The following is a 17,919-nucleotide window of genomic DNA, read 5'->3' as shown; positions in this document are numbered from 1 at the left end:
CATCCCTGGCACCAGCATTTGCGGTACCATCAGAGGCCCCACTTTGGACCGTTTTCCCCCCAGGAAACCTTCTGGGGGAGGCAAATCAAACCTCTCCTGGGCCCGCGTACTGAGAAGAAACACAAATCTCATGCTCGTCAATAAATTCTGTAAACAAGCACGATTTTCCTCCCACTCTGTTTCCCAACTCCTTCCCACCCCGTGAAGCCAGCAGAAACATCCTGATGAAGCACAAAGCGTTTCTCGCCCTCAGAGCTGCCCTGGGTCACTGACCACAGGATTTTACCCTCCTCCAGCTTCTTGGAATAATGTTTCCTTGAGGGTAAAAATATTGCTTGCTTTTTCTCAACTTGAGTGAGTTTTAGGAAACTCAGAGAGGAGAAAGGAAGTCTCTGTCCATGTGTTGAGATGAGCGGGTAACCAAGCTAGCCGTTTATCCATGAGCATTATTTCACATTGCATTGCACGTCATCAAGAAATCTGAGTCGAGACTTGGTTACAACAGGTTTTTTCCACCCAGGATCCATCAGTTTTAACCAGAATAAGCCTGGATAACAAGCAAGAGCCTCCGGTGGGAGGATGCCATGAATCCAACCCCTCCTAAACCCCCCTGCTTTTTAATTGCAAAGAGGTGAAAAGCCACATGCACAGGTATTAAAGGGCTGGAGGGACCCCATGGGTAAGAAACTGCTTGGGAAGATGCTGTGGGACGGGTGAGGGTAAAAAAATCAGGTAAAAAGGACTGCTGGGAGCACTAACATTTCTACTTTTGTGATAGCCTGAAAAAAAATCCTCACCAAGCCCCAACTTTGTACAGGACATGAGCCATAGAAACTTATTTATCCTGGCAAAGAGGCGTTTTCTAAAGCAGGGAGACAGCGCACGGGTGAGCAGCTCAGGCATCTCTCCTTGATTTGCTGTTTTAACCCAAAGGCCCCAAAATGTTCCCCAGGAACAAGCACTGTGGGGGGCTCCTTGGGGCACGGGGCAGCATCCCACAGCTCCTTTCCCATCCCATTCACTCCTGGACAGCTTACAAAACCGCAAGAGTTTTTTGGAAGTTTATCCCAGTTGGGGGCAAAAGTTTTCCAAAAGAGAAGAAGGAAAGAAAAGAGAAAACAACAACAACAAAAAAAAAAAAAAAAAAAAAAAAAAAAAAAAAAAGAAAAACAAACACTATTTTCTAAATATTTCAGGCTTCAGGAACCTGTTTCCTGGCCAGCGTGAGGAAGTGCCAGAGCCGGGGTGGATGAAGGTCACGGGGCGGCCGGGGCCGGGATGCGGGAGGCACCGACCCCCCCATGTCCAGCCCACGGTGCCCGGGGGGAGCTGGAGCCCAGACAAGCTCTGCCTTGTGCTCTGGCTCCCAGGAAGGGGGAAACCAGCCACCGAAGAGAAACGGAGACTTGTTATTCAGGCACGAACAAAAGCGCAGGGAAGCTCACAGAGGAACATTTGCAATATCCCTCCCCAGCCTCGTGATGCCCACAGCCTCAAATATCACTTTTTCCCTATTTTTCCTTGTGTTTTAGCACACAGTGCTCTAGAATCAGGTTCCTTTGCACTTAATATAATTATAAAAGCAGACAAAGCAACTCTCTTTGCCAGAGGTTTGCAGTGAAGCGCCCTGGAGCTGTGAACCCCCCGGGAGCCGGTGTCCCACAGGCTGAGCCCCCACAGGATGCTCATGCACACCCTGGCCTCACCTGTGTTCACCCAGAAATATTTCTGTACATTCAGCTTTTCGGTCGCTTGCTTAAAGGACTCAGTATTTCTATAAGGACCGAATCTTCCACAGATTCGCCCTCATCAGGTGCATGGAGTATCTCTGGGGTACAGGGTCAGATTTTGGGGGTAGGAGAGCTGCAGCAGCTGCTGCACTCCTCTTGATAAAAAATGCTTTTCTGGACATGGAACTGCCTCAAATGGGGATGGCACAGAGGGGATCAGAGGGGCTGCCATGTCCCTGGGCTGTTTCCATCCCTCTGGGGTCCCCTCCCAGGGCCATCCCGGGGTACACTGGGGTGCAGGGTGCTCACCTGCCCTGCTCTTCTCCGTGGGCTTGGCGGGTGCCTCCTGACACCCTGAGATGGTTGAGGGGCTCAGGGAACCGTGGGTTCTCCTCGGTCCTGGAAGAAAGAGAAACCCTTTGGTTACAGCAGCAACTGCTGCCGCCTGCCCCGAGCCCCGGCCAGGCACAAAACCCCAACCTCAGCTTCACCAAACGTGCTCAAGACACACTGGCTGTCAAAATGAACTGGGGTGCAGCCGCTGGCACAGCTGCCATCAGCTAATTGCTGATGATAGAATCAATCATAGAATCATTTTGGTTGGAAAAGCCCCTCAAGCTCATTGAGACCAACCATTCCCCCACTCCTGGCACTCCCCCATGTCCCTGAGAACCTCATCTCTGTCTGTTCAACCCCTCCAGGGATGGTGACTCCACCACTGCCCTGGGCAGCCTGTTCCAATGCCTGACAGCCCTTTGGGGAAGAAATTGTTCCCCAGATCCAACCTCAACCTTCCTTGGTGCAATTTGCGGCCATTTCCTCTCATTCTGGCGCTTGTTCCTGGGGAGCAGAGCCCAGCCCCCCCTGGCTCCAAGATCCTTTCAGGCAGTTCAGAGATCAGAAGGTCTCCCCTCAGCTCCTGTTCTCCAGGCTGACTCCCACAGGTCCCTCAGCCGCTCCCATCACACTTGTGCTCCAGCCCCCACATCAGCCAGTGGTATCAGGATTAGCTCCAGCCCCCCTCCTCATCACCAGCCTCCAGCTCCACATGGCAAAACTGTTGCTTATCACCCTGCAAGGAAGAATTCCATCGCATGGGGTGAGCCCCAGCCTCCACCAGTGAGCATGTGGAGCCCCAAATCACCCAGTGCAGAGGCTCTGGGTGCCAGCAGACAGATGGCCCCATCCTGCTCACAGCTACAGGACCCCTGAGCATCACAGCCACCCCCTGGAGCTGCTGGCACCAACAGGTCAGGATGTGTCCCTAGCACCACCACCACCCAGCCCCTGCAAGGGCCGATGTGCCTCGGGGTGGGCACACAGAGAGCCCTGTTCTGGGACAGACAGCCCATTATTCCATGGGGAATTTAGAGCAGCTATTGTACACGGGGAGAGCACGGATGCTCAGAGCAGAAGGCAGCCGGGGCTGCGCTGTCTGGAGGGATGGCCACAGCTGCAAGGGAACCCTCATCCCCCCCAGCTCCATCCCTGGAGACATCCCAGGCCAGGCTGGACGGAGCTCTGAGCAACCTGAGCTGGTGAAGATGTCCCTGCTCATGGCAGGGGTGGCACTGGGGGAGCTGGGAAGGTCCCTTCAACCCAAACTGTTCTATAGTTCTATTCTCCAGCCTGTCCCGGGGCTCTGTCACCCTCAAAGTAAAGCATTTTATCCTCATGTTCAGACGGAACCTCCTGTGTTTCAGTCTGTGCTCATTGCCCCTCATCCTGTCGTTGGGCACCACTGAACAGAGTCTGGTCCATCCTCTGACACCCACCCTGAGATATCGATCAACATAAGATCCCTCTCAGCTTCTCTTCTCCAGCTGAACAGCCCCAGCTCTCTCAGTCTGTCCTTCTAAGAAAGATGCTCCAGACCCCTCAGCATCTCCGCTAGACTTTTTCCAGTAATTCCTTGTCCTGCTTAAGCTGGGGAGCCCTGGCCAGCTCATGGATGCCCAGATTTCCCATCAAGCAGGGTCCCTGTCGTGCTCACCAGCTGTTTGCCATAGTGGGACCGCAATCAGAAAGGTTTAACCTTATTTCTCTGGTCTCGGAAACCCAAGCAGCACCTCAGCTGCTCTCACACCGCCCTGGCACGGTCTCTCCCTGGTCAGTTTTGCCCCTGGAGCTTTTCCTAACGATGCTTGAGGCCGGAGAGCTGCAGCAAGGGAGCTTTGCCAACAGCTTTGCGACGAACAAAAGGAGTGCAGGGTTTCTGGGAGCCCAGCTTGGCACCGTTCCCCTCCCAGCTTGGCACTGGTCACCTCCCAGCCTGGCACTGGTCCCTTCCCAGCTCGGGAACGATGGGATTCACAGATTTGTGGGGGACTTGAGCAGCTGGCTCTGTCACGTAGATTTTTGCCTGCTGCCAGATTTGGATAATTACACACTGACTCGGGAGATAGGAATCCAGGATTCGACTCCTTCGAGCTCTCTGTGAGCTCAGTAATGAATTGGACTATTCATCATTTGATAAAATTTCCATGAAAAGAAGAAGAAGAAGGGGGGCGATCCCACATTACATTTGCAGGGTATGAATTACAGTGCCCAGCGAGCCCGCTGGCCACAGACGGGCAATATTAATACTGCATTGAATCACAATTAAAACTCATTAAAAAGCTGCGGGCCAGACAAATTGCCTTTGATGACAGCAATACTTGGTGAAATGGGGACCTTCCATTTTTAGCCTCAAAGAGGCCCGTTATGCTTGTTTCCAACCCCCAGAAATCCCACCCAAGCTAACGATTAGCGATCATCCATGCTGCTAGAGACAAGGCAACTTGTTTTGTACTTAATTAACAATTCAGCACTGACCGCCTTGTTCCATCGCAGAGCAGCTGGTAAGCAACACAGCCTCGTTCCCCTCTCCCAGTTGTGGCACCGCACACCAGGACATGATCTCCATCCCTCCCTTGAACCCACCTCAGCAATGCATTTTACACATTTATTTATTTAGGAGCAACATCTGCCTGGGCAACCCAAACAAATGAGGGTTTTCCAACCGCCACATTGCTGAAACCCAACTAAAACTATATGGATTTTAAGGTAGCAAGAGGCAAAGAAAGCACCGCTCCTCCCGCACCCTCCATGTGTCATTTCTTCCTTCACTGCTGCCTCCATGGCTGGGTTCAGAGCTAAAAACACCCAACTGATCTGCACACCATGAGCAAAACCCCATGCAATAATGAATCCTGTTAATCTGTTTCCTAGAGATGTCAGTTAGCTTGCACCCAATTCATTAACATGACTTTTATTAATATTATTTGGAGTTGGTTCTCAAGCATCAGAGCACACCGAGTGCTTCATCAAATTCATTTTTAGCGAACAGCCTGGAGAAGAATTCATCCATTATTTCCCCAGAAATGAAATTAAGCTGTGCTGTCCAAAGCCTGATTTCTGCAAAGCCGTTTTCCCTGATAACATGGCCCAGTGCCTTCAGTCACGCTTCCTATCGATTAAACCGATATCAGCTTTTCCATGGGATCAGCCTTTGCCCCAGACCACCGAGAAGAGAACACTGTGATTTGCCATCAGGAACGTCATTTCAGCACCATCAAGAATGTCATTTCGGCTGCCGCCGTCACGGTGTTGGAACCGTAACTGCCCAATCAAGCACCTCTGCGGTAATTACTATTTACCCCTCTTCAGGCATAATTTATTTACTGTGTTTGATCACGACAGGCTGTAGTTGCAGTTTCGTCTCTGGGTCTTGGTTTTGGCTTCGTCTGCTCACTGAACTGCAAGGATAAGCCATTATCGAGGCAGCGTGGCTCAATAACTAATGCCAATTAATAGATAATAAAGCCAGCAGAGACCACAGGATAATTCAGGCTAATGCACACCGTGGGACCTCCCATATGGCATCTTCTTTTAAACAGTGTCTTTTAGAAAAACCTCCAGACATTTTAAAACTATATTCCCCATATTAACATGCCCCCAGGCTCCCACTAAGTTGTGCTCATGGTTAATTATATTTAGGTCTTTGGAAACACCCTCTAGCAATGGGTGGGAGCTGGAAGCACCAGTGATACACCAAGGGACTCCTGCCATGCCTCTGCCTGCCAAAACGCACCCAGCACAACCCCTGCTCGGAGGTTAAATCTGTCTGGGCCCTCTCTGACCATTGGATTCCCACTTGGGTATCCCCAAAGATCCCATTCAATGGCAAATAAATCCAGAGAGCCCAACCATGGGCTCTTTCCTCCCTTTTCTGCTCTCTGTCCCATGACTCACATCACTTCTCCCTACCAGCCCAGCTCCACGCTCGTCCTGCTCACGAATGGAAAGCAGAAAGTCATCTGGGGTGAGGAATTACCCTGGTAAACCACAGCCAACAAGCAATTCCCTGTTTGCCACGAGGCCCAAGCCTGTCAGCACTGATGGCCTGCTGCTTTTCAGACTTGTTTAGCTTTGGCACATGGACCATTTTCTTTACACAGAACACATCTGAACCTTTTTCTTTACACAGAACACATCCGGGTTGGTTTTCTGTTTGCAAACAACAGAGACCAAACCTGAGTCCCAGCCCCTCGCAAGGAGCAGCTGATCTGCAGCAGGGATGGAGTTGTCCCTGATTCCTTCTCAGCTGAAGGTCACGACCTTGGTGGCTTTTGCTGCAGAGCCACAGAAAGCCCTGGCCAGGCAGAGCTCATGTAGGGGCAGCACAGCGTGGAACAGCACAGCATGGCACACAGCACAGCATGGCCCGGCATCACAGGGCATCACGTGCCATGCAATGTCATGCCGTGTAATGCAATGCAACACAATGTAATGCCATGCAACACCATGCAAAGTCATGCAATGCAATGCAATACCATGCAAAGTCATGCAATGCCGTGCAATGCAATGCCAGGGGACACCATGCAACGCAATGCCATGCACAGCTGTGCCTTTCCATGCAATGCCATGCAATGCTGTACCGTGCCCGGCCATGCAATGATGCTGGGGAAGCATCAAAATGTGGGTACATCCCTAAGCATGAGGCGTGGGCTCTTTTTGCACTTCAATCCATCTTTCTCCATCCTATTTATAACCTGCCTAAACTCTCTCCCGGGTAGCAAACTCTCCCAAGAGCGAGGTCTGGCAACGTGCTGCAGCTGCTTGCATTTCTTCCTGTGGGAAGGAAGGGGGTGGCTTGGGACATGGATGACACCAGCTTGTTTCACATACTGATAGCAGGTATTTCTGCCCCCTCCCTACCTTTCCCCAGTCTCCCACACACCCCAAAAAAAGATTTTTGTGCCTCCCCACACCTCGAGCCAACGTTAGGACATCTCTGCGTGGCATTAGGCACCTGTACCTGATTTTCAAATCAGTTTTTCTCTAAAGATGAATTGCTCAGGAATATTTGCAAAGTTTGTAAAATCCTACCCATGGCTCCTGTTCACAGCAACCCCTGGGACATGGTCCCAGCGTGGGAGGAGTTGTTGCAGGAACACAGTCAATGCTTGTCCCTGGCAGCACTGGGAGCTGTGGGCTATACTGGTTTTAGTTAGACACCATTACTGGTTTTAGCTAGACACCCACAGCTGGGCAGGATGTAAAGACCCCGCAAGTCCTCCGGGACTCCGCCATTCATCTGCCCCACCATGGGAACACACACACACACGATTCCCAGTCCCTAAACCCCCCACTTTACCTTGCATCAGGATAGTCCATATTGCAGGAAATAAAATCTACCAGATGCATTAGAGCTTCATACTGCTTCAGTGAAAGCATAGTTTGTACACATGATATAGATCTTCCCAGTTTACACCTCTATTCCTTGAAAATTAACAGCCGAGTCCTTCCCTGTCCTACTGAAGGTACTTTCCTTATAGCCCTGCAGCTTTTCTCAATGTAACTGTGAATAAATCTCTTTGCACTCAGGAAAAAAAAAAAAAAAAAAGCTGTTAATGAGCACTACAAATTAGCCAGCCTGACTCAAAACTGTGACACTTAATATCAGTAAGTTTGTAGTTCTTGCAACCCAACCTTTCGGGTCAGTCCATCAATCCCTCTCTCAGCACTCAGAATTGCTGCAAACACACATTTTCTTGAACACAGGTGCTGGTGGATCTTTTGAGCTGCAGAAGGTGCGGGACAGCACGATGCAGCATGAGGAGCACAGAAACACCCAACGGCAAATGCAGACACTGGTGAGGGCCCAGCAAAAGCCAAGCAGGCAAAATGCAAGTTATTTGCTGAGGACAAAGACTGAAGAGAGTGATTTCTCCCTTGGAGCATCCTCAGGCTCATCAGACCTTTTCTCTGGGGGTTTCCCAAGGCAGGGCAGCTGCTGTTTCCCCTCAAGTGCGTGAATCATTAGACTCATCAGCACAACCGAATCCCCGTGTCGGGATGGCAGGAAGGATGGGGCCAAGCAGGTCCAGCTCGGACCGCTCTGTTCCCAAAGTCCCATGGCTCACACAGCCCAGAGGTGGCCCCTTTCCCCAGACACTGCCGTGTCATACACTAATTCAGCAGGATGCTGTGTGCTCTGGACCATCAGGGCAGCAGATTCACCCTGGCACAACCCTGACCCACTGCGGGATGGGAGCAAGTGGGAGGTGATGAATTCAGTATGAGGGATCATGGGGACGAGGAGAAAGGAGAAAACAGTTATCAGAGAGCAAAACCTTCCCCTCTGCAGCCCCGGCAGCAATTTGGGAGAGCAGAGCTCCCAGGTTGCTCCAGCACTGGGCAGATTTGGGGGGACCCAAGCAGCCCCACATCACCTCCCACACCCACCAGCTCCACTCGGGGTGGCTTTAACGAGCCCTTCCACCCCGCAGCCCCCCCAGCCCGCTACTTAATCCCCCCTCAGCCCCATTCCCGAGGTCTTTCCCCCTCCTAGCCAAGCCGGCAGCCACCTGTAGAGGTCTGGGCAGCATCTGCCGAGCGGCCGCGGAAAAGCGGCTTAGAGCGGGGTGCGCCCGCGGGGGGATGCTCAGCCCCCCCGGCCCCTCCCGGCGGCTCCAAGGGTTAAAAATGCAGCAGAGCTGCGAGCTGGGGAGGGCGGCGAGCGAGCGGGAAACGCGAGAAAAATCAATACAATAAAATATAAAATAAAATAACAAATCAAAAGCAAAACCCGGGCGGGGGAGGGGGGCGGTGGCCGGGCCCCCTTCCGCAGCACCTTGTCGTGGGGGTGGGCGCAGCACCCGAGCCGGGGGAACGGCAGGTCCTTACCTTGGGGACAATCATGCGGGATGTCGCGGAGGGGCTGAGCGAGCTCCGCGGGCGGCGGGAGGAGAGAGAAAAAGAGGAGGAAAAAGAAAAAAAAATCAAGAAGCAGAAAGGCCGCCGGGGGGTGGGGAAGGGGGAGGAACAGGGCGGGGGGGGCAGCGGCAGCAGAGCCTGGACCCGCAGCCTCCGCCGCCCGCCCGAAGCGCTCGGTGCTCGGCGGCGGCGGTGATGTCACCCATGACATCAGCCGGCGGGGGTGACGTCAGCCCTCGCCGCCGTGACGTAGCAGCGGGAGGGCGGGGCGGGCTGGAAGGCCGGTCAGGGCGGGGGGGCGGAGGGAGCGTCCCTCCTTGGCTGGGCTCCCCGCGCTCGGCTTTAGGGAGAAAAAGCCTTTTTTTAACTCTTTGCCAACCCGAGTTGCCCTTCTCGGGGGGAGGCACCTGCTGCCCCCCCTGCGGTAATGTGCAAGGGAGCGGCCACCGACCTGCCCCCAGAACAGTGGGGACCAGTCAGACCAGTGTGTATAGAAGGTCCTTTCTCCAAAACAATAAAAACAAATGCTGTTTGCCAGGCATGGAGCAGATACAGGCTGTGTCTCCAGCTTCTGCAGCACGATTGCAACCAAGCCACAGGTTTTATTTTATCATCAGATTTCTGCTGCAGGGTTCACACTTTGCTTGCTGGCCCAGCTGGGCATCATGGTGGGGTCCTATAGCATCCATAAGCATCCATCCATGTGCTTGTTCCCCTTCATATACAAGACTATTATTTTTTCCCCTTATTATAAACAGTGACAAGTGACAAGCGCAGAGACCACTGCCTTGTCCCAGAGCTGTCATTCCCATTTTCTAAACAAATGACGGGTGGCCCAGACTGGCGGTGGCACTCTGGCACACAGGATGGCATAGGACTCTGATGTCCTAGCATGTGGGGGGTGTCCAGGTACACCCCCAGACCAGGACTCAAACAGCTTCTACAAGGCCAGTGATGCAGGAAAAAAAATCCATGTAATTTTATCCCACTTCCTCTTCTTGTTGCTGAGCAAACCAATCTCCTGACAGCAATGACTTAAAATAAATTCAGGGTGCAGGGTACCAGGAGGCACTGGAGCATCCCTGCCAGCCACGGCCTGCGTCACCTGGCAGAAATGACAGAATACCCTTGCACACCCTTTCCCCAGCCATGAAACAGGAATTTTCTCACATTTTTTTAAATTCCCTATAATTGGAGATGAGAGAAACAGCACTTATATGTAACATTTGAGCTTGTTTCTCTTGGTTGCATTTGCATGGGAGTGAAACCAGCAGGATACAGCCCAGGTGCAGAATTATCCAGCTGTTAGATTAGATGTTGCACCAGCTTATTTTATTGTTGCTGAATTAAAAATACTTGAGGCCAATACCAAAGGCATTTCCAATTCCCCTTAAAGAAAAGCACTCTGCCAATAAACAAAGGATTTCCTTTTTATAAGGAGATTATTCAGCCAAGAGTCTGATGAAAGATTACTGAGTTTTATTCTAGTGCTGAGACTTCCCATAAAATATTAGTGGATCTGATAATAAGGGAATACCAAAAGTTGTAAAAAAAGTCTGTCCTCTGGTATTCTTCTGAAAAACAGTTCCGTTTTTAAACCATGTGCCATGAGCTGGACTGGAAACTGTGAGAGGTTAATGCAATTAATGTACAGCTAATGACATTAGCCAGCAGAAGAAGCCATCTCTAATTCCCGAACCACCCAGCAATGACCTCTCCCAACAAAAAACCCTTTTTACCAGGAGCCGGTGGTGGAAGCGGGAATCTTGTTGTGGGCAGAGATGATGCTTAAAATTAAACAGAGCTGGGGAGGTAGCCGAGACAGAGGACATCAAGTCCCAGATAAGCCAAACAGGAAAAAACCAGGCTCTTGCAAAGCCTTAGGAGTGCCACAGTGCCCTGGCCACTGTCACTCATGCCATGGAAGTAGCAGCCCCCCAGGGCCACTGCACCCCCTATGCTTGTCTGCAGCCTCTGGGATTACTTAGCACCAATTAGCTGATTAAAACAACTTGCCTGGGGTGGGGAACTAGGACATCTGGTGAAGGTAGGGTGAGAAGGGACAGGCTGCTGGGAAGGTCCATGTTCTGGTTGGCTCCTGGGGGCCCAATCCTGCTGATGGAAGGAGACTGTGACCATATGGCCTTTCCATATGGTGCTAACCCCCAGCACTCCCCAAGCCCCAAATGCTGCTGCTAGGGGGGAGCCCAGAAATGCAATTCCCTGGGCTGAGCACCTGCTGAGGGCACCCGTTGAACCATTTCTGCACAAGTCCCACCAAAAACTGGAATTAATAACTGTGAGGTATCACTGAGAGCTGGGGGGACAAATGGGCCCTTAGCTTTTCCCCATGGCTGGGAAAACAGCCCAGGCTCCTCATTTCACCAGTGCAGCACAGCAACTCCAACCCCAAATCATCCAGCTTTTGTCAGACTGGAAAGGATTTTATTATGTTTTGGATCAAAATTAAGCCGGTGATAGATTGTAGGAGCTTTGTTACTGGGGTTTTGCTCTGAAGGTTTGTTGGGGACCCCATCCAAGCCCCAGACTTGATTGGGTACCAAGGAGGGTGGTGTGCTGGGTATGTCGGTGGGTGATGCTGGAACCTGTGAGGTGCTGAGGTGGGTGAGTAGCTCTGGGGGTGCTGGGGGCAGCACAGCTGTGGGGTGACTTGGGCTCCCTCTCCCGGCTCTGCCGAGATGAAATTGTTGCGTGTATTGTGGTGATGAGAAGCTCACAAGCCTGTGAGCACGCGCTGGCTGATACGGATGACGTGGGGGCAGGATGGAGGATGCCAGGGGACACCAGGGACACTGCGGGGTGGCAGGTGGCAGTGCATATCCCTTGGGACAAGCAGAAGTCCATAACCATTGCTGCAGCAGAGCAAACCGGCAGATGGATGCTCAGGCGACTGAGCTGGGCTAATTAATAAAAGCCCTTTGAAAACCAAGCTGAGGGGTCACTGTGCCCCCCCCACCTCCTGCCTTGCAGCATTTGGAGTTCACGCATGGAGCACGGCTGTGTTTCCGTCCTTCCTGCCATGCGGCTTATCCCATGCCTCTGTTTATCCACGTGTTTAGTTTACTGACGCTGCTGAGAGACAGGAAGGAGATGCTGCCTGGGTGGACATGACCGATTAAACCAAGTTGTGGGGAAAATCAGAGCCTGCCTGTCTGGTTGTGCTGCGGGAAGAACTGAGCTCGTGGTGCCTGTGTCTAGGAGATCTGGGACATGTGACGCTGCAGACGCATGTCTGTCTTCAGGAAAGCTCCTGAGAGAAACACTGCCGAACCCATCCTGAATCGTACGTCTGCAGAGATTCATCAACCCATTACTCACTACTTGGCTTGCCTGAGCCAGGCTCAGCTGTGGGGCAAGCTCCGAGCTTGACGTGGTGACACCACAGATGAGTTTAGCCCTTCACTTGATGAAACTCTTGGAAAAACACATCTCTATAGCACCAGGCTGTGCTTGTGGACATATGAGAATAATAGCAAAGCCACGCTGCAACACATAATGATTGTGTCACCAGAGAGCTCTGCTTAGAAGGTGATTCATGAATGGAGCCAGGCAAGTCGCTTGCTGCAAGCCCAGGATGGTTTTGCTCTGGGGATACAGGTCAGGCCCCAAATCTCCCACACGAGGTGTCTACCTGGCTGGCCAAGAGATGAGACCTCTTGGTGCTTGGGACTGGCTGGGCTCCCTTAGCCTTGGAGGGACCGACCGTGGTCGATGCTGCCATCAGACCTGGTGGCCCCAGTGCTGCCATGGGCATGAGCTGCCCGAGAGGCAGGTGAAACAAACCTTCACATCTTCCAGGTCCATGCTCTTTCTCAGCAATGCCAGTCCCACTGAAATGAAGAGTGTGTGGTCCCCCCTTAGCAAATATTTGATTCTGAAGGAAAAATCCACCAAACTGGTTCTTTGCCCCATGAGAAAAAGTTACAGTTCTCAGAGACATTCCCATCACTGGACTGGTGTAGTAGAGTGGCCAAAGCTGATTGCACTGTTGGCGCTGGCTAAAATTACATTGAAATAAATATAGCACAGACACCACATACAGTCTGTGCATGGCAAATTGTCCTGGATTATCCCCAGAGTTACTGCAGCTGTGAATTATACAGAGGTTCGTGTTTGGATGTCATACCAGATAATTTATAGAGAAGTCCAGGCACAGGCTTTCATCTGCTTTGATGAAAGTTCATCTGGAATAACAATACTTGGTAGAACCTGGCACTTTGACTGCACTGAAAACCCAAACCCTTTGACTTGAAAGCAAGATGTTTCCATTTAAAAACACTGTTAGCAAGAACAAACATCTCTCTATGACTGACTCTTCTTACTCTTCCCCTCTGCTGCAGTCATCTGGTTCAGATTAGTCCTGGATAAGGTCCCGTTTTGCTCAGGGAACTAGGAGGGGAACTTGGAGCCATTTATCCTCATTTCAAGTATGAACTGAATGAGGTGCACAAATGAAAACGCACTGAGCTCCAACATGCGAAGGGAATCAAAGAGATATGGCAGCTCCTCCTGGTGGAAAATCACTTCTAGGGGCACAGGAGATGGAGAGAGGTGAGTCACCCACCTCAAAGAGATGCCAGCGGTCCCCAGGCAACCAGCAGGACCAGTAGCAATGACCCCTGGCAAGGGGGAAGCTGTGGTTGAAATGTGGGTTCGGGGTCTAAGCCCAGCTTGGTTTGACGGGGCCAGCACCAGGGTCTGGATCTCCTCCACACTAGTGGGGAGCAGAGGGTCTCAAGCTGCTCTGCTGGCACCCATCATCTTCTCACCCAGCAGGAACCTGCTGCTTTCTCCAGCAAGGAAGAGGGAGAGCCTTTCTCCCACCTCCTGGCGAGGCTGCTGGCAGCCTGGAACAGCTGGCTGGGAGCAGAGCCCTCCTCTCATGGGTGGGAAAAGCTCTTCCCAAGAAAAGCCAAACAAGAGGGAGCCTCTCAACACCAGCAAGTGAAACCCAGCCCCTTCTTGTGGCTTGTTGTTTACATAGCGCCTGTTTATAGCCAGCTCTTGCCATAGCTGCTAATTTGATAGCACGTGATGATGGGAAACACTTTGCAGAAGATGACAGAGGGGAAAACAGCCATCGCATCAGAGACTGGAGCAAAGCAGGAGCCAGGGTGAAGAGCTGTTTAGATTTTGGGCTGGTGTATTTTAGGGAGATAAGGGGATAAATATAACATATTTTATATATATACATCCACCTTAGGGTGCTCAGAGCTTGACCTTGGCTGGTGTGCTCCTTCCATACATGTAGGTCAGTGGCTTCTGCAGCACTTGAGCATGGGGTGTATGATGCAAAGCACCCATGCAACTATGCAAAGCGATCATACAGTGATGCAAAGCACCCATGCAGTGGTGCCAAACACCCATGCAGTGATGTCAGGCACCCGTGCAGCAATGTAGACCACCCATGCAATGATGCAAAGTAGCTGTGCAGCAACACCATCTCCCACAGCAGTACTTGCTGCAGTGAGAGGCAAGTGCAACAAGGGAAGGATGGTCACATACCACAAGCGAAGACTCCAAGTTCCCCACAGGAGAGTGATTGACGGTATATCTGAGCTCCCAACAGCAGCAGAAGTAGGAATGTGCTTGAATTTAACCATGTTGATCTATGTCCTCCCTCAGGGTCACTGAATGTGGGTCAGAAATAGCTGGAGATCATTGCAACATGGCAATTTTGCACACACGGCAGGCTGTGTGTTATGGTAACCCCCTGTGTTGCTCTTGCAAAGCTCTTCTTTTCTTCTAGCACCAATGGCTAAAGCATGAGAGACCAGAGGGACAATATTGGGTTAAAATCAAGCACCAAGGTCCAGCCTCAGCCAACTCCTGCAGAGGATGTTCCCAACCCCAAAATGTTTGGATATCATATGCCTCACCAGCTGTGGGTGCATGTCAAGAGGTTCCCAAAGTCTTAATATTGTCCAATATGGAGAAACATGCTGGGTGGACATGGGGAAAGGCAGCAGAAATGATAGTAGGGTGCACTGCGAAGTGAGGACTCAAGTTGTGCCCCTGGGAGCCCATTTTCTAACCCACAGTCTGGGTCTCCCTGGCTGAACCTCCACTGCTCACATAGGTAAATGCCTGATATAGTTTTCTATTTAAATGGAGTCCAGATCTAATTCTGTGCAGAGCTTGCATCTCCTGCTGGACAAAAGCATAAGGTGAATGTGGAAACCTGGAGGATATGGTGGCAGATAGGAAGGTGGCTGGACTCAGGAGCACTTCTTGCAGCATGGAAGGCATAGAAATGGGCTCCATTTTAAGCAGAGCATCCTGGCAAGTGTCCTGGGCTGCGGGAAGCCAGCCCAGGCAATTTAAGAAGGGTTTTCCATAGCTCACGTCTGTTGTTTGGTGAATGCGTTTGGCAGTTGCCTCCAACATGCATTTTAAAGGGAAACCTGAAACACTTGGCCCACTTGCTCTTCTTCCTCTTGCAGCACGAGCACCCCCAGGTCTCCCTGGGGCAGCGGGGAGGGCGGCTTGACACCATCAGGGTGGGCAGAGTGACTGGGTCTCCTCAATTGCTCCTGCTGACCCCCTTGGGCAGCCTGCCAAAGATCCCCATGCTGATCACGTCACCTGAAACAGGATCTGCTCCCCAGCTGGAAGACCCCACGCAGTGCCTGAGAAAGGGGCTGGTGAAGCAGCAGCTGACGAGAGCCCACCAAAGCCCCTCACTGCCCCCAGCACCCCCAGCCTCTGTATGCTGCCGATCTGCAATTCCCACCTGATTTGCCAGGACAAGCTGCAGAAGTGCTGGGAAATGAGCACTGAGACCAGCGCTTTGCCACACATCTCTTGCGTGTCCCTTTCCTACAGCCCTGCATTCTGGGTGCACCCCCACAATTCTGGGGTCTGAGCCTGGGGTGCTGAGGCATTTTTAAGGGGCTGAGCCTGGAGCAAGTTGCAGCATTTTGGGGGTGAATCCCAGCCTGGAGCACTGCAGCACCTTCCAGTGACTGAGCCCAGGGTGCACTGCTGCATTTTTAGGGGGCTGAAACTGGGGTGCCACAGCTTTGGGGGTGGTGCTGAGCCCAAAAGTCACTGCAATGTCTTTCAAGGGTTGAGTCTGGGGCACAGGGTAGCATTCTGGAGGGCTGAATCCAGGGTGCAGCACAGCATTTTAGGGGGTTTGAGCCCAGTATGTGCTGCAGCATTTTGGGGTCTAATCCCAGAGCACACCACAGCATTTTCGGGGGCTGAAACCAGGATGAGCCCCAGCATTTCGGGGAGCTGAGCCCAGGATCCACCCCAGCATTTCCGGGGGTCGAGCCCCGGCTGCCCCGCAGCCCTTCCGAGCCGGTCCGCCGGCAGCATCGCGGCCGCGTTCGCCCTCTGGCGCCCATCGCGTCCCTGCACGGCGGCTGAGAAGCCATTTGTCCCTCGCCAGAGCTTTTTACAAATAGTTTCGAGCAAAATAAATAAAGGCAACCAAACCCCGGGAAGTCACAAAGCATGAGCAAGGAGCGGGGCTTGTGGGTGCGTTTCCAGCATCCAGCAGCTTCCGCAGCCCGGACAGAGCTCAGCTGGGTTTTATTATACAGAGGGGAATTGCTGACCTGGAGGTGATGGAGGGCACTAGGGTGCTGTCTGTGCCTCAGTTTACCCAGACAGAGCCTGGAAGCTGCAAGCACAGACTCCAGACAGGTGTGAAGTTTCTGCAGTGCTCTGGAAGAATACTTCATGCCCTCAAAATAAAAATTTCTGAGCATCATCACTAGCAGCTATGTTTATTTTCTCAACGACATCTGAACACAGGGTTTTTCTGCCCGGGAGGGGTGAGTTTTGGTGCTGCTGCCTGCAGCCCCACGGTTAGACTGGGGAGCAAGGGAAGGTGACCCTTTGTATATAACATGAGTAACGTGTATCAGCTCTCGCCTCTCCCAGCTGTTTTTAAGAGGCTCTTTGACCCTTCTCTGGTGCCAGAAGCGCTCCTGGCCGGCCCACACATGCTGCACACATTTGTGCAGCCCTGGGGTTAATTTTCTGCCAAATGTCAGCAGGGTCCTGTTGGAAACTTGGGTTTGGAGCTGGCAATGGAGACCCCACTTCTGCAGGGTGACTCTCACTGGAAGCACATCCACGTGCTACACACCTCAGCCAAATACTGCTGAGAAAACATCTCTCACTGCCACTCAGCACCAGTTTTATCTCTGATTCTCCTTCCCTGCTTATTTTCATCACCTTCTGCTCTGGTTGCTGGTAGGAGTGGGCCAGGGAGAGAGCTCAAACAGGGAGGTTTTGGTCGGCTTTGCGGAAGCACAGGCGCGTGTCACGAGTTCTGGCCGTCTGTGTGCTCAGCCCTGGCTGGGCTGGAGCCACCTGGAGCTGGTCCAGCACAGCAGCTGGGGGAGCCACAGCTGGGCCCAAATCTTGCCCTCTCCCAGGGGGTGCACCGGGCTGGGTCCTCCCCTCTGTCCCCCATGTCCCCATCCCCAGGGCTGCTGAGGGGGCTCCCCAGCACCTTTACAGTTCGTTTTAGGGCTGTAGTAACAATGTGCTGATATCTGTGAGGTCAAAGATAAATCAGCTCATTAGGCTGCAAGTGCTAATTAGCAGCAGCCTTTGCTTAAAAGGGACCAATGGCAGTGTTTTGTTGGTGCTGCAAGAAGTTGTATTGTCCTATAATTGTTCTGGTGCAGGAATCTGTACTGGTGAAACACCAAACTCTTTTTGCATCTAGAGCTGTGTCCCCAGAGCACATGTTGTCCCAGGCTGGAGCTGTGACGATGCCATGAGGCAGTGTCCCTTCGCCAGGCTGTGGATGGAACATGGTGAAACACTGTGTGCTCCTGTGAGACTTGTCTCATTGGTGTGACCTGCTGCCATGTGCATCTCCTGGGGGAGGTGACCCAAGTGGCCATGAGAGCAAGTGAGCAGTTTCTGCCTGGGTCAAGTACTGGGGTGTGCAGCTGGGATTTGTCCTGGTTGCTCTGTGGCGGTTTAGCAAAGCTCAGCTGTA

General features: G+C 52.2%; 1 protein-coding gene across 4 annotated transcripts in view; it reads right to left on the bottom strand.

Moving 5' to 3' along the window:
* CORO2B (coronin 2B) overlaps nt 1-9,144 on the bottom strand; it is a 40,848-nt gene extending 31,704 nt beyond the window's left edge. The window contains exons 1-2 of one of the 4 annotated variants that reach the window (XM_065076802.1): nt 8,901-9,137; nt 2,040-2,129 (exon numbers count right to left, since the gene is read on the bottom strand). Coding sequence is in view for 1 of the 4 variants with exons in the window: in XM_065076801.1 (XP_064932873.1) it covers nt 8,901-8,915 (15 nt within the window). In the remaining 3 variants the exon portion in view is untranslated. Of the gene's footprint in view, nt 1-2,039; nt 2,130-8,900 lie in introns of all 4 variants that reach the window. The other 3 variants (XM_065076799.1, XM_065076801.1, XM_065076800.1) reach the window with 3 other exon arrangements.
* Between the last annotated feature and the right edge of the window lie 8,775 nt (nt 9,145-17,919).

The sequence above is a fragment of the Columba livia genome, chromosome 11 (assembly GCF_036013475.1).
Source record: "Columba livia isolate bColLiv1 breed racing homer chromosome 11, bColLiv1.pat.W.v2, whole genome shotgun sequence".
NCBI classification, from domain to species: Eukaryota; Metazoa; Chordata; class Aves; order Columbiformes; family Columbidae; genus Columba; species Columba livia.
This window is presented reverse-complemented; position numbering and strand designations above follow the sequence as displayed.